The sequence below is a fragment of the Suricata suricatta genome, chromosome 14 (genome assembly GCF_006229205.1).
Source record: "Suricata suricatta isolate VVHF042 chromosome 14, meerkat_22Aug2017_6uvM2_HiC, whole genome shotgun sequence".
In the NCBI taxonomy this organism is placed as follows: Eukaryota; Metazoa; Chordata; class Mammalia; order Carnivora; family Herpestidae; genus Suricata; species Suricata suricatta.
Genome location: NC_043713.1, coordinates 26,924,844 through 26,948,128, shown reverse-complemented (window position 1 = coordinate 26,948,128; position 23,285 = coordinate 26,924,844). Strand labels below are relative to the sequence as shown.

Below are 23,285 nucleotides of genomic sequence, written 5' to 3'. Positions count from 1 at the left end.
AAACAGGCTCCAGGCTCTGAGCTGTCAGCATAGAACCTGATGTGGGGCTTGAACCCACGAACCATGAGATCATGACCTGAGCCAAAGTCGGATGTTTAACCAACTGAGCCACCCAGGTGCCCCTACCAGTCCTTCTTTAAAGTGTGATAATTAGGGGTGCCTGGCTGGCTCAGTTGGTTGAGCATCCGACTTCAGCTCAGGTCATGATCTCACAATTCGTGGGTTTGAGCCCCACATCGGGCTCTGTGCTGACAGCTTGCTCAGAGCCTAGAGCCTGCTTTGGATTGTGTCTCTTTCTCTCTCTGCCCCTCTCCCACTCACACACTGTCTTACTCTGTTTCTCAAAAATAAATAAATGTAAAAAAAATCTTTTAATAAAAACATAAAGTGTAATAATTAGAGGGGCACCTGGGTAGCTCAGTTGGTTAAGCATCCAACTTCAGCTCAGGTCATGATCTCATGGTTCGTGGGTTCAAGCTCTGTGCTAACAGCTCTGTGCTAACAGCTCAGAGCCTAGAGCCTGCTTCAGATTCTGTGTCTCCCTCTCTTTCTGCCCCTCCCTTGCTCACATTCTCTCTCTCTCCCTCTCTCTCAAAAATAAATAAACATTAAAAAATATATTTAAAGTGCTAACAGCTCAGAGCCTAGAGCCTGCTTCAGATTCTGTGTCTCCCTCTCTTTCTGCCCCTCCCTTGCTCACATTCTCTCTCTCTCCCTCTCTCTCAAAAATAAATAAACATTAAAAAATATATTTAAAGTGAGATCATTAGAAATAGGGATACAAGGAAATGTTCAAACTCTGTCTCCTGATCGCCCCCTTTTTTACTCATTTGTCAGTCCTGTGTTCATCGAGCATAAACTATGAGCCAGGTATTGTTTCAAATGTCAATGATTCCATGGTACAAGACAGACTGGTCCCAGACCTCCGACTCCAATGGAAGGGACAGACATGAAACACAGCCTATTAGTTTTCTACTGCTGAATAACAAATTTCCACAAATTTAGCAGTTTAAAACAACACACATTTATACATCACAGTTTCGGTAGGGGAAGCTCAGGACTCATTTTTCATACCTTCTCTCAATGTCCCCCATCCTCTTACCCCCCCATGGCTCCTCTCCCTTAGGACGCCCTGCCCCATGGTTCTCCTTGTCCACCAGCCTCAACTTCCTTAAGCACATGTCTCTGTGAGGCAATGTGGCCGTGGGGCCGTTCTTGCTCATGCTGCCGTCACTGGAAGCAGATCTCACCAGGCTCACTCCAGCCTCTCAAGGAGGAATGGAACCTTGTGAGTTTATGGTCCCCGAGGCACAAAAGCAAAAGATCACGGGTCACTTCTATACATACGTATGTAGGTGGCAAGTTTTACTACTTCGCAAAGTAAAACCCTTTGTCTTTTCTAGTTGGCCGTTTCTGCCAGCTATTTCCCTTCCCTGCTCTGTTTATTTATCCCAAAAGAAAGAATTCTTATGTCTCCACGCCTTTTCTCACAAACACTTCCAAGTATTACAAAGACATCAAGCAGGAAAACATAACTGCACGTTCTCCATTCGCTTTACCCATCTTATGATACAATTATCGTGATATGATACGGATACACACCAGCAAGTATCCACGTCAAACAAATGTGCCAGGGGTCCAGAAGGACAAATGGACATCACTGAAGCGCAGGCGTACTACCGGAATTGCTGGCAACGGTGGGGGATATGGCAGCAGACACCCCCGGAAGTCTTTCTCCACTGTGAGTCGTGCAGCTGAAACCCAGCCTGCCGCACAAATAGTCCGTTCAGGGTCTAAAGTTTTTCTCCCACCCTAAGCAACTGGCTGGAATGCCACGAGAAGGCCAGCCCCAATCTCTCTTTAGTTACTTGTTAGCTTTGTTGTCTCACTTCATCAGTTAATTGCTATTTCCCTTGTTCAGAACATGACAATCGGAGAGAATGTGAACCTTGGGGGTGGCGGCCTAGCAACCGCCTCTTCTCCCTGTGTTCTCCTTGGCTGTGGGGAAAGGAAATATTCTACCACCCTTTAAATTTGTTTAGTGTTGGGGCGCCTGGGTGGCTCAGTCGGTTAAGCCTCCGACTTCGGCTCAGGTCAGATCTCACGTTCGTGGGTTCGAGCCCCACGTCGGGCTCTGTGCTGACAGCTCAGAGCCTGGAGCCTGCTTCAGAGTCTGTGTCTCCTTCTCTCTCTGACCCTCCCCCTTTCATGCTCTGTCTCTCTCTGTATCAAAAATAAAAATAAAACATTAAATAATAATAATTTTAAAAATTAAAAAAATTTTTTAGTGTTTATTATTTATTTTTGAGAGAGACAGAGAGACGGAGCATGAGTGGGGGAAGGGCAGAGAGAGAAGGAGACATAGAATCTGAAGCAGGCTCCAGGCTCCGAGCTGTCAGCACAGAGCCCGACACAGGCCTCAAACCCATGAACCATGAGATCATGACCTGAGCCAAAGTCAGATGCCTAGCTGACTGAGCCACACATACGCCTGCTTTCTCTCTTTCTCAAAAATAAATAAACATTTAAAAATAAATAAATAGGGCACCTGGGTGGCTCAGTCAGTTAAGCCTCTGACTTAAGCTCAGGTCATGATCTCACAGTTTGTGGGTCCAAGCCCCATGTTGGGCTCTGTGCTGACAGCTCAGAGCCTGGAGCCTGCTTCAGATTTTGGTCTCCCTCTCTCTCTGTCCCTCCCCAGCTTGTGCTCTGTCTCAGTCTCTCAAAAATAAAATGTAAAAAAAATTTAAAAAGCAACTTAAAAAATAATAAAATAAATATATAAATAATATAATATAAAATCTGTCCCATTAAAGTGCCTAGAAACAGTGACATCTCTGTGACAATGACCAAATACTAGAACTCAGGGTTTCATCTATAAATACAATTAACCACTAAAAGAACCAAGTACACTTGGAGAAATATCTAATTCCAGGTTTAAATTTAAAATATTCCAATTTAAACATTTTCACAAAAAAACTATCCTAAGAAAATATGGCAAACATGAATAATTATTAAATCTAGGTGATTTGGGTATACAGCCATTCTTTATGTTTGTCTTTTTACCTCTCAGTGTATTTTTTTTATTTTTTTTTATGTTTATTCATTTTTGTGAGACAGAACACAAGCGGGGGAGGGGCAGAGAGAGGGAGACACAGAAACGGAAGCAGGTTCCAGGCTCTGAGCCGTCAGCACGGAGCCTGACACGGGGGTCAAACTCAGGTGAGATCATGACCTGCGCCTAAGTCGGACGCTTAACTGCCTGTGTCACCCAGGTGCCCATTCAGTGTATTTTTTAATTTTCATTTAAGACCTCAAAAGTAAAATATAGTGTAATCAACGAATTCTCCTTGTACCAATGTCTGATATCGGGGGTAACAAATTTTTTGGGTTTATATAACTATTAATATTTTAAATAGTTTTCAATGTTTCTTTCTTTTTTTTTCATGTAATTAGACTTATACAGAAATTAGAAGGTTAAGTAACAACTAGTTAATCACCTAATTTCACAGCTATCTGAAGTGGCAATCGTTATACAGCAGTTTATCTATGATACATTCAAGATACATGATACAATTTATTACTTGTTCATAAGCTACAACACAGCCTGCTTAATACCTTTCCTTAAATTCCACCTCTATACTACAATATGCTTGAGGTCCATGCAAAAAAGTAGCTACCTTTTATGTAGGAAATGGATGATTAAGTCTTTGGTGCTGTAAAAGCAACTTCATTTAAACATAACCACCCCCACCACCAAAAAAAAGAAAAGGAGAAAAAAAAAGTAAAGAAAATAATAAGGGAAAAACCCAAGACACACTTCCTATGGGGGAAAAAAAAAAACAGCATGTAATTTCTGCAATGTTTCTTTCTATAAACCAGCACATTTCTGGGGTGGGGTGGGTGTGTGTGTGTGTGCGCGCGCGCATATTAGAAGCAAGAGAAGAGAAGAGGAAGGTCTATGTCTTCTCTTCCCCCATGAGGGCTCTGCTAGGACACAGACCCCAGGGCCTCCACGCGGCTGTCGACAGCACAGCCAAAGCAGGCTGCAAGTCAGTATGTGCTGTGATTAGGCCTGCAGAGGCCTGCAAAGTCTACTTGAGGCTATTGCTCCCAAGCCTCCCTCAACATGCTTATTTTGGGGAAGGAATCTACAAATATCCATATGAGTAGGATGGGCTATGGAATTTGTGAGGTCCACCGCAAAATGAAAATGTGGGACCCCTTGTTTATAAATTATTAAGAATTTCAAAATGGAGATAGCAAAGAGCACCAACCCCACTGGGGAGCCCTTCAAAGCGTCGGCTCCTGTCTGACTGCCCATGAAGCCAGCCCTGCAGATAAGAGGGAGTGTGCCCTACAGCAGGTGCCATGTCCTGGCCGTCCCTGTATTCAGTGAGGGACAGACGAGCATGTGCAGAAACCTCTCGTCAGTGGTGAGAAGTGTAAAATCAAGCGGACAATCTCTCAGAGCTATCACAAACGGTGGTGTGTGTGAGTGTGTGTGTGTGAGTGTGTGTGTGTGTGTGTGTGTGTGTGTATGTGTAAACCCCTCCATCCAATGTCTGGTACAAAACCATATATGGTATAATCCTACCTACGAAAAAGTATACATACAAAGAGGCTTCAAAGAAAATCTAGAACATTTTACTAATGGATTGTGGCTTTGCAGCTCATTTTAGCCTTCTTTCTATTTTTCTATATTTTTCACAACTCAAAATAAGAAAAACACAACAGTTAAAAACTGTTTTCAGCCAACACACTTCACCCGCCGGCCAGCTCTGTCCGCTGAAGGGCTGGGGCTCCTGGCAGAACGGGTCAACCCGAAAATGGGACAGAAGCTTGGAACCTACTTGATCTCCAACTGTCCACATGGCTTCTTCCTGGAGAGGTTCAGCAGGTCTTTGCCATATTTCTCTTCAATCGATGCCCTAAAGGGAACAGAAGAGAGAGCTCTGAGTCTTTCTCGGGGCTGATTGTTAGCCAAGACTCCCTTGAGGGATAAAGATTGCACTTCTGAAGGGAGAAGCTCAGATGTCATGACATTCTCTAAAATGCAAAACTCCCTCTACATGTGAGGGGGAATTGGGAGAAGACAGTGGCCTTCATGTCTCAGTCGCCAGGATGGCCATCGCATCCTGGCAAAACCAAACATGGTCCCCTGACCGGCACAGACCAGAGCGTTACAGACTAACTGTTCGAAACTATGATCCAAGGATTTATTTACCAAAACTTTATCTTTATTCATATATATTTTTTATGTGGAGTAAGAGAGAATTCCACTAAATGCTGCACTCCTGATGCCCACCCCTCTTCCCATGTTTTCAGAGTATCCTTTGCACCATCCTATACAGTTCCTCATTCACAATCAATTCAATGTTTTATAATTTTTTTGAGAGAGAGAGAGAGAGAGAGAGAGAGAGAGAGAGAGAGGGAGAGCATGAGCGGTGGAGGGGCAGAGAGATGGGTGACAGAGGATCTGAAGCAGGTTCCACGCTAACAGCAGCAAGCCCGAGGCAGGGCTCGAACCCATGAACCGTGAGATCATGGATCATGACCGGAGCCGAAGTAGGATGCTTAATCGACTAAGCCAATTCAAATACACAGCTAAACTGTAGCAAAGAGAGGGGAATTTCAGAATATAAACTCTGCAGTTGGCAGGTCTCACAAAAACAACTAATTGTTACTTGGTGTAGCACGGTCTGTCTAAGGCACCAAATGTCCCCTTTCCCCCGGCACTTAAGGTGTCCCAGGTACTGTACCAGGTATAAGGAAGAGCGTTCCAGGGCCCGATGGTCCTAGATTTGAAAGCAGATCTATCCTTTATTGGCTGTCTGACCTTGGGCAAGTTACGTAACCCCTCTGAACCACAGGCACCCCACACCTACCAGAGCAAGAAGAAATGCCAGGCAGGCAAAACCCTGAAGAGGGCTGCACTTCACCCGAATTATCCCTGAACAGGACACAGGGAAGGAACGCGCACTCCCTCAGTGACGGCAGCCTCCTCCTGGCAATCACACCACCAGACAGGAAGCCCAGGGCCCAGGCAGGCCACTTAACCAAGGGTCTCAAACTGTCATACACAGGGCATATGTATCTGACACTCTGACCTGATGCCAGCAGATTCTTTCCCAAAATCAGAGAACACAGGAATGGTTTCTTTTGCTATGAAAATCCTGCAGGAAAATGACCATATACTAGAAATACTGTATAGGGGTGCCTCGGTGGCTTAGTTGTTTAAAGGTCTGACTCTTGGCCTCAGCTCAGGTCATGGTCCATGGTTTGTGAGTTCAACCCCCGTGTCAGACTCTGTGCTGACAACGCAGACCCTTCTTGGGATTCTCTCCCTCCCTGCCCCTTATCCGCTCTTTCTCTCTCTGCCCTTCTCCCACTCATGCTGTCTCTGTCTCCAAATAAATAAGAAACTCAAAAGAAATACAATAATAATATTTACTAATTTTTAATTTCCATATATTTCCTCCTCTTTTCCATCTATTTTTATGAGACATTTAAAAAGTGAGAACTTAGCTGGGATCTATTTGCACTTGTGTTTTTCAAACTGTGGGTCATAACTCACTTGCGAACCATAAAGCCATTCAATGGGTTGCAACCAGCCATTTTTAAATACATAGAATTGAATAAAATAATAGGGTAGTGATGTGTGTTAAACTCTTGTTTTATGCATGTGTAACCTGGATGGCGGTGTAAAATTTACTTCTTGCTGAGGGTTACATTAAAGAAAAATGTGGGCCACTGAGTCACAACGCCATCTGCATCGTGTCAAGGGACTCTCAGATGGTCCCACCCAGGCAGCGGAAGCTTCGGTCATGGGTGTTTGGCGACGCCTTCTCATGGATGAATGGCAAGGCTAGTTGACTCCCAAGAGAAAAATCGACAAAAGCCCTAACTGGAGGAGGGGCACCAAAAGCAAGGGGTATTCTACAATGTGCCTGCCCTGGAGTCGTGAAATTCCTGTTTGTGTGCTCCCTCCAGAGCTCTTTTGAAGAACGGAGGAAACCCACCTCCAGTGCCCATCAAGAGAAAGAAAAGTGGTAAGGTGGGGTCACCACTGTCAACCAGCTTGGGTAGAGGAGGGAGGCTGGTCCCTGGAAGGAAGAGGTGCATCACCAGCTCCCTGGAGGCTCACAAGGGACAGACCTCGCTCCACCCACGCCTCCTGAGACCCACAGTGTGGCAGTGCTCTGGTTCCCCGGGCCTTTCAGACGGTTCAGGGACAGAGGCCTCCTTGGATCTGGGGCGGACGACCATGTAGGTGTGATCTTACCCAATGTTCCCTTAAGAAGAAAATAAAAAGTCAATGGAAAAACACTTTGATGTCTGTATCTCCAAGCTATAAACTTGTTACAAAGAGAAATCTGTTCATTAGTTTGGGTCCTGGCAATGACCCAGATCTTTGGCCAAAAATCCCCCTAAAGTACCCCTTCATCCAGAATCACTGGGAAATTGAGTATTCTGAAGAAATACGGACTTCCCACAAAACTAAATTACCCCATTAAGTATGGAATTAAAAAAAAAAAGAAAGAAACACCTTATCTATTACAAAAAGAAAAAGAGGGGTGCCTGGTGGCTCAGTTGGTTAAGCATCTGGCTCTTGGCGTCAGCTCAGGTCACAGTTTGTGAGTTTGAGCCCTCATTGGGTTCTGCACTGACAGTAGGGAGCTTCCTTGGGATACTATCTCTCCTGATCTCTCTGGCCCTTCCCCAACCTCTGAAAATAAGTAAACTTTAAAAATAAAATAAAATTTAAAAAGGAAAGGAAAGGAAAACTCCTCTACACCATGCCAGTCGCCCCCCTACCCCACCAAGCTCCCTACCCTCTGCAGTGCAGTGGCCCACCCGCCCCCGTCTTTCTCACCGCTCTGTCCCACCCCGCCCATGGTCTCTGAATCAGGCTCCTTAAGTCATGTTCATCTCCTCCACCTGCAAGCTTGCTGTTCTCCCACAGACACCTGGCTGCCCCTATCAGATCCGCCCCACCCTCCGAGGGCCGCTCACAGGTCCTGTCTGCTATGAAGCTGCCCCTCTTTATGTCCTAGTCTTTCACAGTCTCCCTCTCCGGTGCTGTGCACATCAGCTCCCTTAGCATTTTATTATATTTTGGTTTCTGTTTCATTCAAGAATCTCATCTGCCAAGCTGGTTTCCAAGAACTTTAGGACAGAGATATCATTTACTTCCAGGTATCATTCCATAGCCTAGAGCAGAGGGTCTTGGGAACCCTTAGAAACAAACAGAGTGTAGGACATTGTCCCTTTGTGTGCGTGTGTTTTTGTCTTCCCCTTTGTCGTCAAGGAAGAACGATGTACCTTTCTTTTAAGAAGTCTTCAAACTCCTTGCAGTTCTTGCGGCCATTGTTCAGGTGCTGAATGATGCTGTCGTAGCCAGCAGTGCTGAGGATGTCTGAGTTCTGGTGAGAAAGGACATGTGTCAGGGCAGCCTGGAGAGCGGTCAGGGCAGAGCACAGGGGAAGCCGGCAGTGGGGAGTTTCTGAAAAACTTCACCTCCAAGACATATGTGACTAACGCAAACAAAATAGAAGAACTAAGAGTGTATGTGGCTGTGGGAAAATTTTCAAAGTGATGACACTGAAGGGCCATGAAACAGGAAGCACATACCAGGAAATGGAGAGCACATGGATGCGGGAGCTGGCCGGGCTCTGTCCCTCTCTGCCCCCACCCACCAGGCCTAGTCACATCAGGACAGGGCGGGAGCTCCTGGGAGAGGGGGGAAACCCACTCCCACCGCAGAGCCGCTTTAACTAGGGCTACACAATTTTCCCTTTGTCCTCAAATTTGTCACAGAGCTTGACACTGACACCTCCCACAGCCAGTAAGCCTGGTCTGAGGGTCAAGGGTCAAGGGTATCCCTGCAAAGGACAAACAACTCTGAGCCACGAGCCAGGTCCCTGAAATAGGGGGTGGAGGGCTTCTCACTGGGAAACATGAAGGGGAGGCAGCTTGATCCATCACACGGTCACTGGCTGGCCCCAGTGATGGTTTTTCATTTTAAATTAGCAGTTTATGCCCATTTTTATTTTATTATGTGCTCTGAGGTTGGAAGAAGCTACTTAAGTCCCCAAAGGAGTAGCCCCAGAGGCAATACATTTTTAAAATCAAACTCCCTCGTGGGATACGCCTGGGTGGCTCAGTCGGTTGAGCGTCCAACTTGGGCTCAGGTCGTGATCTCACAGTTTGTGAGTTCAAGCCCCACATCAGGCTCTCTGCTGTCAGCATGGGGCCATCTTCGGATCCTCTGTCCCTCACCTTCTCATTTTCAAAAATAAAGATTTTTTAAAAACCTTTAAAAATCAAAGTCCCACAACTCCTCAAACCAACAAGTCAGGAGCTAAAGACTATCCCCCTAATCTGGCTGGCTCCCTGATTTCTACCTCCAAAGGCATGCATTAGGTTGCCTGATTCAGACTCCAGTCCCTTAGGGAGATTGGCTAGACTTCCCCGAGTGTGCCCCGGGGAGCTGTGAACTCACTCGCCCCAGCCCAGCCCAGGCAGACCATCCCTTCCCAGCCCCCATGGGCTGAGGGAGGTGCAGCTCGTCCATTAGTGGGTTGTGGGGGACCACTGAAAATACCTCTCTGCCCTGTCCTGAGCACTGGAGAAGCTGAACTTCCCTCTTCTATGGTCTGGCCGAGCAGACAGGGTCCCAGGGAGATCTAGCAGGACAAGGCTTGAGGCTGATTTCAACACGGCCTTCAGAAACCCAACTGGCCACAACTCACACCGTGTTTTTAAAGATGGATTATTATCAGCAGAGTCAATTTTACACGTGGGCATATAAATAAAACTAAGTTAGAAAGGCACTTAGTTCCAGGAGTTCTGGCCCTTGTTTCAGCATAGATCTAGGCCCCGGGAAGCCTAAAGCAACAGCCTTTTCTCTACCCATCCCCTCCATATACACTCTTCTATCACGGCCAGGGAGCCTTCTTCCTGTCACCTGCTACGCAGGGCTCAGCGGCAACTCTAAGACAGCCTTTACATTATCCCCTCCCGAATCCAGATCCAGTCCCTCAACCCCCAGGTTTTCGGGAAGCCTTCTCCAAGGGGCCCCGACGCCCCCTCCCCTGGGCTCTCTGAGTGCTTGGCTTCTGAATTTGCTGCTTGCTATCCACCACATGAGGAGCCTCGCTGTCCCACCTACGGCAAGATCCTGCAGCGGCTTGCAAGTCTTGGACCGCTTCTGCACACACACACAAGCAAAGAAATCTAGTTTCACACTATGTACACCAAAGATCTACAGTAAAACTCTGGAGGACGAAAGGCCTCTGGTGTTCCAGCCAGATGGATCAGAAGGGAGCAATGAAGACAAAGGTTCCTGAGAGAATGAGTGAATGGGCACAGAGGGCCACAATCAATGCCGATGTGTAGACAGAAGTGCTTTGCCCTTCCCACAGAAAATCACCTGGGTTCTCTGTTTTATGCTATCTTTTGAAAAAAGTGGTTTCCTTTTCTTAATGAAGGGTGAAGATAGACACTCTGAGCTGAGCAGGAAAGGGAGAGCTAGACCAGTGTTTCACAGAAACAAACCAAATCACTAGGCCTCCTGGCTGTCAGCTTAAAAAACCAGAGCTGCTGCTTCAGAGCAGTGATGGGGCGCACAGGCAACCACGAAATGAAATCCCCAAGAGAAGACAAACAGTGTCCATGACCAACTTCAAAGTAGTGGAAAGATCTGGTCTGGGAACTCCTTTGTACGCTGCTCAGAGGGCACGGCTGGTAAGCACTGACTGGCAGAAGTAAGAATAGAAGGGCCAAGTAGGATAGAAGACTGCATGAGCACCAAGATGGCATCTCAGATCTGCCACCGGAAGTGATAACCCCATAACCTCAATATCCTCAGCTTGTTAACTGGAGCCCTCAACGCAATATCAATCACTTCTATCCCTCAGCTTTTCCTACTCTGGTCTCTTCCTTGGCTTTCAAATGAACAGTTTACATTTCTACCTCAGGATCTTTGCACATGCTTTTCTCAAAGCAGGAATAGCATCTCCTCCTCTGGTTTGGGGCCAGTTCAAATCCCATTTCCTCAAATAAGTCCCTCTAATGTCTTCTCTTCTTCTTCTAAATGCCTGCAATGTTTAATGCCCATTTCTCTATTTGGCTCTTATTATACATTATTTTATGTCATTAGTTAACATATTTTTAAAAATTAGTTAGCTTCTTTTTTTTTATGTTTTATTTATTTTTTGATACAGAGAGAGACAGAGCATGAGGGGGAGGGGCAGAGATAGAAGGAGACACAGAACCGGAAGCAGGCTTCAGGCTCTGAGATGTCAGCACAGAGCCTGACGTGGGGCTCGAACCCACGAATATGAGATCTGACCTGAGCCAAAGTCGGAGGCTTAACCAACTGAGCCACCCAAGTGCCCCACAGTTAGCTTCTTAAAGAGTATCTGGATTACACTCAACTTTTATTGCCCACAGTAGCTTCCATGTTAATGGTGCTTGAGAAACATCTGTTAATTGTATGCCAACTACAGACAAGATCCTAACAAGGTTACAAAGCTCTCATTAGATGCAGTTCTCACAATCAAGAAGCCTATTGTTCATTTAGGGAGTCAATAAAAGACAATAACATAAAACAAATGTGTAGGCACAAGGAAAATTAGAGACTAAGATGATACAAAAGACTATGAAGAGAACATATATAATGAAAGAGGTAGAGAAGAAAGAATAGGTTTGAGTCATCAGAAAAGAGAAGAGAAATGCCTGGGTGGCTCTGTCAGTTAAGTAGTCCGACTTTGGCTCAGGTCATGATCTCACGGTTTGTGGGATCGAGCCCCTCATTGGGCTCTGAGCTGACAGTGTGGAGCCTGCTTGAGATTCTCTCTCTCTCTCCTCTCTCTGCTTCTGCATGGCTTGTTTTCTCTCTCTCTCTCTCTCTCTCTTTCTCTCTCTCTCTCTCTCTCTCTCTCAATATCTCTCTTTCTCTAAATAAACTTTAAATTAAAAAAAAAATACAGGAGAAAGATGGGGTGCCTGGCTGGCGAAGTCTTGATCTCAGGGTCATGAATTTGAGCCCCATATGAGATGTACAGATTCTTTAAATAAGTAAATTTTCTTAAAAAGTTGAGGGAAAAAAATAGGAGAACGAAAGAAAGAAACACAAATTACCAAAGTCCTCAATCTAACAAAGGGCATCTATAAACACTACACTAAAAACCTACTTAATTTTGAAAGGCTGAACACTTTCCTCCTACTAAAGAGGAAATAAGGCAAGAAATAAGTCAATGGGCCAGTGGGTGGCTTAATTGGTTGAGCATCTAGCTTTTGGTTTCAGCTTGGGTCATATCTTGCAGTTTGTGAGTTCAAGCCCTGCATTGGGCTCTGCACTGACAGCATGGAGCCTACTTGGGATTCTCTCTCTCCTTCCTTTTTTGCTTCTCTCTCTCTTTCTCTCTCTCTCAAAATAAGTATATATAAACATAAAAAAAGAAAACAGTCAAGAAAAATAAAATGTATACCTACTGGAAACAGTAAAACTGCTATTATTTGCAGACAACATGATTGTGTACATAGAAAATTCTAAGAAATTTTCCAAAACAAGTGACTAGAATTAATAAATAAACTTAACAAAGTTGCAGGGTACAAGGTCAATATACAAAATTCAGTTATAGTTCTATATATCAGCAGCAAAAAAACCTTATACATCATTTGCAATGGCATAAAAGATATAAAATATTCAAGAGTAAATACTTCAGAGGTTATATAAGATTTCTCCACTGAAAATCACATGCATTGCTGAGAGAAATGAAAAAAGATCTCAGTAAAGGTAGATATGCACCTTGTTTGTGGATTGAAAGAGTCGATATTATTAAAATGTTAACTTTCTCCAAATTGAGTGATAGAGTCAACATAATCCTATCAAAATTTCAAAGTCTTTGCTGTAGAAATTGGCTAGTTAGCCTAAAATTTATGTGGAATTACAAAGGACCTAGAATAAGCAAAACAAAATTATTTTTTTTAAGCTGGAGAATTCACACCAATGACTTTAAACCTTTCTATGAAGTCACAGTAGTCAAAACAACATGGTACTGATCTGAGGTTATACAAACAGATCAATGGAACAGCATAGAATCCAGAATAGACTCGCTTGTCAACTGACTTTCAACAAAGGCGCCAAAGGTATTCAATGACGAAATGATAGTCTTTTCCACAAGTGGCCCTAACAATTGCATAAAACACGGGGAGAAAAGAACATCTACTCCTTCCTCATAGCAAATACAGACATTAATTGAGATGGATCATAGGCTTACATGTAAAACTAAAGTTTTCATTAAAAAAAATAAGGAAATATCTTTGAGACTTTGAGGTAGGAAAAAATTTCTTAGAGAGGACACAAAAAGTATGAGCTACAAAAGAAAAGCCTCAAAAAAATGGACTTGATCAAAATTAAAAACCTCTGCTCATTAAAAGAGATTGTGAAAATAGGGCATCAGGGTGGTTCAGTCAATTAAGCATCTGACTTCGGCTCAGGTCATGATCTCACAGTTCATGGGTTTAAGCCCCATGTCGGGCTCTGTGCTGACAGCTCAGAGCCTGGAGCCTGCTTCAGATTCTGTGTCTCCCTCTCTCTCTGTCCCTCCCCTGCTGGCACTCTCTCTCTCAAAAATAAAAAAACATTAACAACATCAACAACAAAAAGAGATTGTGAAGAAAATTAAATGGCAGGCCACAGTCTAGGAGAAACTTATTCACCTTACATACGTCTGTCACAGTCAAAGGTAGAGCATTTGACAGCATATGTCTGTCACAGGACTTGTATCCAGAATATATAAATAACTCCAACAAATTCATGATAAAAACATAAGCAACCCAATAAAAACTGGGCATAATACTTACACTTCATAAACATTCATAAAAAGACACTTCATAAAAGATATTCTATTTGGCCAAAAAGTTTATGAAAAGTTGCTTACCATCACAGGGAAATTCAAATTAAAGTTGCAGTCATATCTACTCCATGCCCACTAGAAGAGCTAAAATTAAAAAGTCAGCATTGAATGTAGGCAGGAATGTTGATCTACCAGAACTCATGTAAAAATGGTACATTTTGAAAAATGGCTTTTTCTCAAAAAGAAAAATATACACATATGCTGTGACCCAAAGTTGTACCCTAAGCATTTGCTCAAGTGAAATGAAAACATATGTCCACAGGGGCGCCTGAGTGGCTCAGTCAGTTAAGCACCTGACTTAGCTCAGGTCATGATCTCACAGTCAGTGGGTTCAAGTCCCATGTAGGGCTCTGTGCTGATAGCTCAGAGCCTGGAGCCTGTTTCTGATTCTGTCTCCATATCTCTCTGCCCCTCCCCTGCTCATACTCTGTCTCTCTCTGTCTCAAAAATAAATAAAAACATTAAAAAATTTAAAAAAAAAGAAAACATATGTCCACAAAAAGACTTGCATAAAAATGTTCATAGGAGTGCTGTTCACAATATCCCCAAATTGGAAAGAATCCAAATGTCTAACAACTGATGCATGGCAAACAATTTATGATATATTCATACAATGGGATACTAGCAATAAAATGACAGAACTACTGACACATGAAACCATATGGATGAATCTCAAAAACATTATACCAGTGAGGGACACCTCAGTGGCGCAGTCAGTTAAACATCTGACTCTTGGTTTCAACTCAAGTCATGATCTCACTGTTCATGAGATCAAGTCCTAAGTCAGGCCTGTTTGGGATTCCCTCTCTCTCTCAAAATAAATAAATAAAAGCAACTCATGCCAGTGAAAGATGCCAGACACAAAAAAGCATTTACTGTGTGATCTCATTTACATGACATTCTAGGGCAGGCAGGAGGTTTTAGGACTTATTTCTACAGGAAAAGAAATAACAGTGATTGCCTGAGCAAGGGGAGAAGCTGAGGGTGGAGTGGGAGGGGCCCCTTGGGGAACTTCTTGGAATGATGGAAATGCATACACCCAAGTGACCCACATTCTTATCAAGATCTTTCTACAAAGGTGTGGGTTGTACAGGTGTGTTGTAGTTTTTGAAACTCCTTGATCTACACATTTAACTTACATAAACTAGACTTCAATAAAATTAAAAGGGGAAAAAAAGGAACAGGATTCAGAGGGAGAATGGGCAGGAAGCACAGTGGGAGGAACAGAGGAAGCTAAGCCTTGGAAGGAGATCTGGCCGTGGAGCCCTATGTGAGGCAGGGAGATGAAAACGAACAGAGAACGTATCCAAGCACCCAGCAAACCTCCCAAAGAATCAGAATGTAAGGTTTCATAATGTTCAAATTATAAAGAGTTAAAGAACATTCAAGTTTCAGTCAATGGTTAGTTCTTTGACCACAACGACACTTCAATTTTTTTAAGACAAAAAATTTGCCAGATCCAGCAGTAAGCACATGTGTGCCACATCAGCAGACATGTGAACCAAAGAATAGTAGTAACAGTCTTCTGAACACACGGGCAAGCAGCCCAGACCAGGTCGAGCCACAGGTTAGGAGAAGGAGGAAGTCTCTGAGGGCTGCCTGGTGGAGGGTAACTCCACTGCCCACCAGCTCTCCATCCCAGATCGCACACTCACGTCTGATTTCATTCACTCAGTCCAGGTATATACACTCTCCTTCCTGCCCCGCGCTGAGCCCCATGCTGCAGCGGCCTCTCAGACTTGTTTCCAGGGTCCTTTTCCACCACGTGGTATGATATAAGGTATAATAGCAGACGGGAAGCAAAGTACACCTGCAGCCCCCAAAGCCGCCATCACAGTTCCAGGCGCTGCCACCGGAGCCTCCCCGCATCTGGGTCTGTGCTGAATCTCACATGTGTCCTATCGTGGTGTCTGCTGTGCACAGTTTCCCTAGCTGTGGGCTCCAAGGACCACCTGTGCCAGAATCACCCAGGCAGACCCCCAGGTCCCACCCAGACCTGCTGGGTTCTGAGCCTGGGGCAGGGAATCTCCACGTTTCACACTCCTTCCAAGTGACTTAACACGGAGAACTGCTGCTCCAGAAATGATAAAGACAAAAGAACAATCAAGGTCCCCACGCATCGGAGCGGAGCACAGAGCAAAGCAGGATGCAAGCCCACAAAACCAGAGAACACAGCAGACTGGGGTGGCAGGGGAGCGACTGCTGGCAAGGGGCATGAAAAGAGGGCAGAGAAGACTCATGGTTTGCACTTCATTTTGAAACCTTGGATTTTTGGGGCACCGGAGTGGCTCAGTCGGTTAAGCATCCAACTCTTGGTTTCAGCTCAAGTCATGATCTCATGGTTTGTGGGTTTGAGCCCCGCATCGGGCTCTACATTGACAGTGTGGAACCTGCTTGGGAGTCTCTCTCTCTCCCTCTCTCTCTGCCCCTCCGCTGTGTTCTCTCTTTGTCTCTAAAAATCAATAAATAAACTTTAAAAAAACTTTTGAGTAAAAACTGCAAATTAACATGGATGCTCTCTGGGGCCCCAGGGTGGGGGCTGCTGACTTGGTGTTACATACAAAGCCTGCATTTGTTTGTGGCTGGGCAGAGGCTGCAGGCCTGAGCCACACTCTGCATTACATGCCCACAGCATTTTCCATACACACAGCAAGATCGGAGCTATTTCCATGTTTTATAGCTGGAGAAAATAGGAAGTGAGGATCTTCTTATCACTACCTCCAACCACAGTGAAAGATCTTAACTGTCAACCAACAATATTATTCAAATTTCTGTCATTCATTAGAAATTTTACAGCCAACAATAGACTCGGGGTAAAGATCAAGGCATTCCTTTTATCTCCCTATGCTCTCAACCTGGACCTTTCTTTCCTGCTTACTTTCCTATCCCTCTTACCCAGAGAGGTAAAACCAAATGGTTCAAACTCACCTTATCCGCAAATAAGGATTAAGTATTGCTAATTAATATTAATAATTAGGTCTAACATCCATTGAATGCTTGCTGTTTTCCAAAGAGCATACCCACTGTTGTGTGTGGAATATCCTTTTAATTCTTATAACAACTCAATGACACAGGGATCATTATTATCTTCATTCACAGGACAAGAAACTGAGGAACAAAGTCTGTATTTATAAACAATGTGACCACATAGCTTCTCTTCCTGGAGGAAGGACCATAGCTAACTTTCTGTCGGTCTGCTTCCCACCAATTCTAAAGATTTTTTTTCAATGTTTATTTATTTTTGAGAGAGAGCGAAAGAGAAAGAGAGAGAGAGAGAGAGAGAGAGAGCGAGAGCGCACATGCCCGCATGAGCTAGGGAGGGGCAGAGAGAGAGGGAGACAGAGGATCTGAAGCAGGGGCTAGAACTCAAAAACTGCGAGATCATAGGGTACCTGGGTGGCTCAGTCAGTTAAGCCTCCAGCTTCGGCTCAGGTCATGAGCTCACAGTTCGTGGGTTCAAGCCCCATGTCGTGCTCTGTGCTGACAGCTCAAACCCTGGAGCCTGCTTCAGATTCTGTGTCTCCCTCTCTATCTGCCCCTCCTCTGCTCATGCTCTGTTTCTGTCTCTCAAAAATAAATACACATGAAAAAAAAGATGATCATGACCCAAGCTGAAGTTGGACACTTAATTGATTGAGCCACCCAGATGCCCTTAAAGATTTTAAAGTAATCGTTACATCCAGTGTGGGGCTTGAACTCACAACCTGGAGATTGAGAGTGGCATGCTCCACCTGCTGAGCCAGCCAGGTGCCCCCCACCCCAATCCCAGCAATTCTACATGGACACACCCAGGCTTTAATGCTGTACTTGGGTTTGAGTCCAAATTCTACCCTGTGCCAGCTATGTGACCTTGGGCCGAGAGCTCAGTCTCTCTTCATGTTAATTTACAAGACTGTTAAACAGGGATTCTTGTAAGGATCAGATGAGATATTGTGCCTTGGATTTGTCAAGTGCTTCATAAACTAAAGGAACTAAGAGAGACACACTCAAATCTCTCAAGACCAGGCCACATAAGCAAAAAATCAAATATATTTGGACCATGTGAACTTTTTTCACTAAAAGCAGACAACAGTGAAAGAAATGTACCTAGTTAGCTATTCAAAGATAAGTAAGTATGTCGGGCACCTGAGGGGCTCAGTCAGCTGAGTGTCTGACTTCAGCTCAGGTCATGATCTCACGTTGTGAGCTCAAGTCCCACATGGGGTTCACTGCTGTCAGTGCGGAGCCCGGTTTGGATCTTCTGTCCTTCTCTCTCTGACCCTCCCCAGCTTTCACTCTCTCAAAAATAAATAAGACATTAAAAAAATTTTAAAGTATATGTCATCATCAGAGGAAGGAGCCAGAAAGGTGTCAGAGTCACCTCAGAAAGGGATATGGAAACTACTATCTCAGCTGTGTGTTCCTAAATCAAAAGTCAAAATTGAGTCGCCTGGGCAACTCAGTCGATTAAACCTCCTGGTTTGGGCTCAGGTCATGATCTCATGGTTCGTGGGTTCCAGACTCTGGGCTGGGAGTGTGGAGGCTGCTTGAGATTCTCTCTTTCTCCTTCTTTCAGTACCTCCCCTGCTCCCTCACTCTCTCTTTCTCTCTCTCTCTCTCTCAAAATAAATAAATAAACATTAAAAAAAATAAAGTCAAAATCATATCATGGTTGTGTCCTTAAACCTTCTCATAAGCCACACTAGGGGACAGTGAAGGCAAGCATGAAACCCAGCCCAGTTCCGACTCCAGCGGGGCGCGCGGCAGGCCCACAGGGTGCGCCTCCAGACTTCCATCAGACGTGCCCAGCTCTGTCTGGCCTGGAGCCACGCTTGACATTTTCACATGTCTAAATGTCCCTCCTGTCAAGTCAGCAGGTCAGTTAAAAAGGCAACTCCACTCAGCTGAAAATACATTTGGAAGAAACTGTGTGATGCCTGTGTGATGCATCAGCGTTGGGGGGGCGGGGGTGGGGGCGGAGGTTGGAAGGATGTGCACCAAAATGTTGAAAGCAATTTTCTTCTTACCACATGTCTGTGTTTTCTAAATTTACTATAAAATATTTACATTGTTTTTATAATCTGAAGTCTTCCTCCCTTAGAGATGGCAAATTGAGGTCTTTTGTTTCTCTGTCCTGTGTTCCCAGGCCCCACTAAAATAACAAATGATCCATAACAACAATAGAAAGTAGGGAAGGGCCCAAGGAGGAAGCTGGGGATTTGTAGAAATGTCTGTTATACAAAAAGCCAGTGGGGCTAGACCCACGGAGGACAGAAGCCCGTATTCCAAACCCATGCCAAACAGAAGAAATTCCACGGACTTTCCCAGTAAAGCCCTAGAAACCCTGAAGCTCAAGTCTGAAAATCTGAAATGAAAATCTGCAGGGTGTTTGTAGCAGTGGGAGCGCAGCCAGCGCCCTGCCCGCTCTGAGACTTCTGTGCCAAAGCCACAACTGGTGAGGACTCCGCCCTGCAGCACGCTCCAGCAAGGGCAGCGAGCAAAGAGCAACAGGCCACTGTCCCTTGGCACCGTCAAACCTCCCACAGTACAGACTGAAAGAAAAAGAAGGTTATGCACAGTTGTCGAGTCCTGACAATGACCTTTGCCTCCAGGGTGCCGTTTCCACTTCCTCACTCCAGACAAGCAACAACATATCAGAAACTGTCATGATTGCTAGATGATACAACTACCCTTTTGGAAAACCAGACATTTATCAAATGAAAAGCCAAGAGTTGAATTAGATACATTTTTGTTACGCATTAGCTTTCGTCCACATCAACAAGAACCGCTTAAGAAAGTAACTTAACCCGCTCACAGTCTGTGTCTCCCCTCTCAAAAATAAACATTAAAGGGGCACCTGGGTGGCTCAGTCGGTTAAGCCTCCGACTTCAGTTCAGGTCATGATCTCACTTTTGTGGGTTTGAGCCCCACATCAGGCTCTGTGCTGACAGCTCAGAGCCTGGAGCCTGCTTCTGATTCTGGTCTCCCTCTCTCTCTTTCTGCCCCTCCCCGCTCATGCTCTGTCTCTCTCTGTCTCAAAAATAAATAAAAAACATTAAAAAAAATTTTTTAAATAAATGTTAAAAATTTTTTTAAAAGCACATAACTTAAAACACAAAATCCTATTCACAATGCCAACAAAACATATAAAATACCTAGGCATAAGGTTTTTTTGAAGGAAAACTATTAAGACATTACCAAAAACTACAGACAAAATCACAATACATCTAGAAGTATATCCTAGGCAAGATGGAAAAATCTAATACTGGAAAGATACAGTTCCCCCCAAGTAAACCTATAAAGTTAAAATAATTCCAATCAAAATCCAAATCTTACTGGGATTTCTTTTTAAATTTAGCTTCATTCCAAGGCCCACCTAAAAGTGTAGGTGAATGAAAATAGCTCCCAAAAATGTTGAAAAGTAATGAGTGAGGAACCTACCCTACCATATGAAAAACAGTATAAAGTAACAAAAAAATTTGAAAAGCATAGTACTGACATTGTGAACTGACAATCAGGTAAATAAAATACAAACAACAGCCCAGAGATAGTTTATGTACACGGAGGATTTAATATATGATAAAGGAAGCATGAAACCAGAAAGCAAATGATGGCTTATTCAATTAATGTTACTGTGACAATGACAGTCCATTTTTCCAAAAACGAAACATAGAGCCTTTTCTAACATCCTACTCTGTAATAAATACCTGACTAATTAAAGGTCTAAGCATGGAAATCATAACATGTAAGAAGAAAATATAGGATATGTTCTTTTTAAATATTAAGTAAGATATTTTCTAGACTGCAAACTTAGAAAACATAAAAAAAGATCAAATTAGCCTATTCTGAAATACAGTTGAACAAAACTGGCCCCATTTGAGATAGAAAGTTTCAACAGGCCGGTTCCCACAGAAGAAGCAGGAAGTAATCAAGGAGCAGAAAACAGTAACCAAACTGGCTGTTTCACGGAAAACATTCCACCAAACTGTCAGGGAAAAAAAAATATTCCTAAGCTTCCAAAATTGATTGGAAATGAAAGAAAATGTCCTAATTCATCCTGTAAAGCAAGTATAACACAATACTTAAACTCGATGGAGTATAAAAAAGAAAGTTACAGACCAATATCGTTTGTAAATATTAGTCAAAACATTCTAAATAAAATAGTAGCAAAAATAATTCAGTAGCACATTCTGAAGAGAATGTAACAAGATTAAGTGGGATTTGTTCCAGGAATGCAAAGTTGTTTGAATATTAGAAAAATTATTAATCTAATAAAACATTTTAATAAATCTAAACAGAAAAATCATTTTCTCAGTAGATGCCTGTGGTAGACTGAATAATAGACCCCAAAGATACCCAGGTCTTCATCTAAGGACTCCATGAAACTTATCTCATATGGAAAACAAGTCTTTGTTGATATGATTACATTAAGAATATTGACACAGAAGAATTATCCTGGATTATTTGGGTGGACCCTAAACGCTATCACAAGTATTCTTATAAGACAGCAGAGGAAGATTCCACACCAGAGAGGAAAAGCCATGTGACCAAAGAAGCAAGACCGGAGTGATGTGTCACAAGCCAAGAAATACCAGCAGCCACAAGAAGCTGGGAAAGTCAAGGAATAGAGTCTTCCCTACAACCTCCAGAGGGAGTATGGATCTGCTGACATCTTGATTTCATCTTAGAGATGCTGATTTTGGACTTAGGGCCTCCAGAACTGTGAGAGAATACATTTCTGTTGTTTGAAGCCACAAGTTCATCATAATTTATTACAGCAAAGAAATGCAAGGCCAAAAAAGGCCTTCAACAATATTGAATACCCATTGCTGATTTTAAAAGAAACTTTCAGGGTGTCATGCTAAGCGAAATAAGTCAGGCAGAGAAGGACAGATACCATATGTTTGCATTCATGGGTCTAATAGGAGACCAGGAGAAACCTAACGGAGGACCAGGGGGAGGGGAAGAGGGAAAGAGAGTTGGGGAGAGAGAGGGACGCAAAACCTGAGAGACTATTGAACACTGACAACGAACCCGAACCCGAGGGTTGAAGGGGAAGGGGGAGGGGGGAAAAGAGGTGGTGGTGATGGAGGAGGGCACTTGTGGGGCAGAGCCCTGGGTATTATATGGGAACCAATTTGACAATAAACTATTAAAAAAATAAATAAAGAAACTCAAGAAAAAAGAAATTGATGGGGCGCCTGGGTGGCTCAGTTGGTTAAGCATCAACTTTGCCTCTGGTCATGATCTCACTGTTCACGGGTTTGAGCCCCTCATCAGGCTCTGTGCTGACAGCTCAGAGCCTGGAGCCTGCTTCAGATTCTTCCTCTCTCTCTCTCTCTCTCTCTCTCTCTCTCTTTCTCTCTCTCAAAAATAAATAAAAAACATTAAAAAAAATGTTTAAAGATGAGGAACAAGGCAAGAATGGCCCCTTTCTCCACTCCTTCATACTAGAGGTATTAACAATACAATTTGAGAAGGTAAACTGATTAGAAGCATAGGAGCTGTTCAAGAAATAAAGCCGTCTCTGCTTGCAGATGATATAATACAAACGGAAAAGACATGCTTTGTCCTTGGGTAGGATGACTCACGGTCATAAAAATGTCAGTTCTTAGTTAATTTATAATTGTAATGCTATTTCAATAAAAATACCAACAAGTTATTTCCTATGTGGTTAAACAAAGTTCTATGGAAATCATATAAATGAACAAATGGCCAGAAAAATACTGAGAATGAAAAGTTCTGAAGGGAAGCCAGCCCTACCAGACATTTAAACACATTATAAAGCCTCCATGATCACATAAACAGTCAAACAGTGGAAGAGGATACAAAGCCCAGGAGCAGAGGCAAGTACACACAGAAATTTAATATATGCTAAAGGTAGAATCTCACATCACTGGGGCAAAAATGAACTTTTTCATAAGTGGTACTGGGACAATTGTTAGCCATTTAGAAAATGGCAAAAGCAGATCCAAACCATATGACATACAAAAGAATAAATTCCAAATGGATCAGCAATTTCAATAAAAAAGATGAAACCTGCAAGTGCTAGAGGTAAACATGCCAAGAGGTTTTCTAACTATGACTTAAAGTCCTAATGCAACAACAAAAGAAAGTTAATATATCTGACCATCTAAACATAAAAACGTTTTCATAGCAAATAATAATAATAAATAACATAAATCTGACAAAGAGAAAAAACACTTGCAATTAAATCACAGCTAAAGGGCTAATATTCCTGACACAGAAATGATTGGGTTTTTTTTTTATCAATTTCCTCAATTTATTTATTTTAAGTTTTTTTTAATGTTTTATTTATTTTTGATACAGAGAGAGACAGAGCATGAGAGGGGGAGAGGGAGAGAGAGGAGACACAGA

General features: G+C 43.4%; 1 protein-coding gene across 2 annotated transcripts in view; it reads right to left on the bottom strand.

Annotated features, from left to right (window-relative positions):
- PSTPIP2 (proline-serine-threonine phosphatase interacting protein 2) overlaps nucleotides 1-23,285 on the bottom strand; it is a 75,117-nt gene that overhangs the window by 25,857 nt on the left and 25,975 nt on the right. Inside the window, exons 2-3 of one of the 2 annotated variants that reach the window (XM_029922394.1) lie at nucleotides 8,326-8,426; nucleotides 4,854-4,931 (exon numbers count right to left, since the gene is read on the bottom strand). In XM_029922394.1, the coding sequence (XP_029778254.1) occupies nucleotides 4,854-4,931; nucleotides 8,326-8,426 (179 nt within the window). Of the gene's footprint in view, nucleotides 1-1,602; nucleotides 1,894-4,853; nucleotides 4,932-8,325; nucleotides 8,427-23,285 lie in introns of those variants that run through there. The other variant, XM_029922395.1, reaches the window with a different exon arrangement.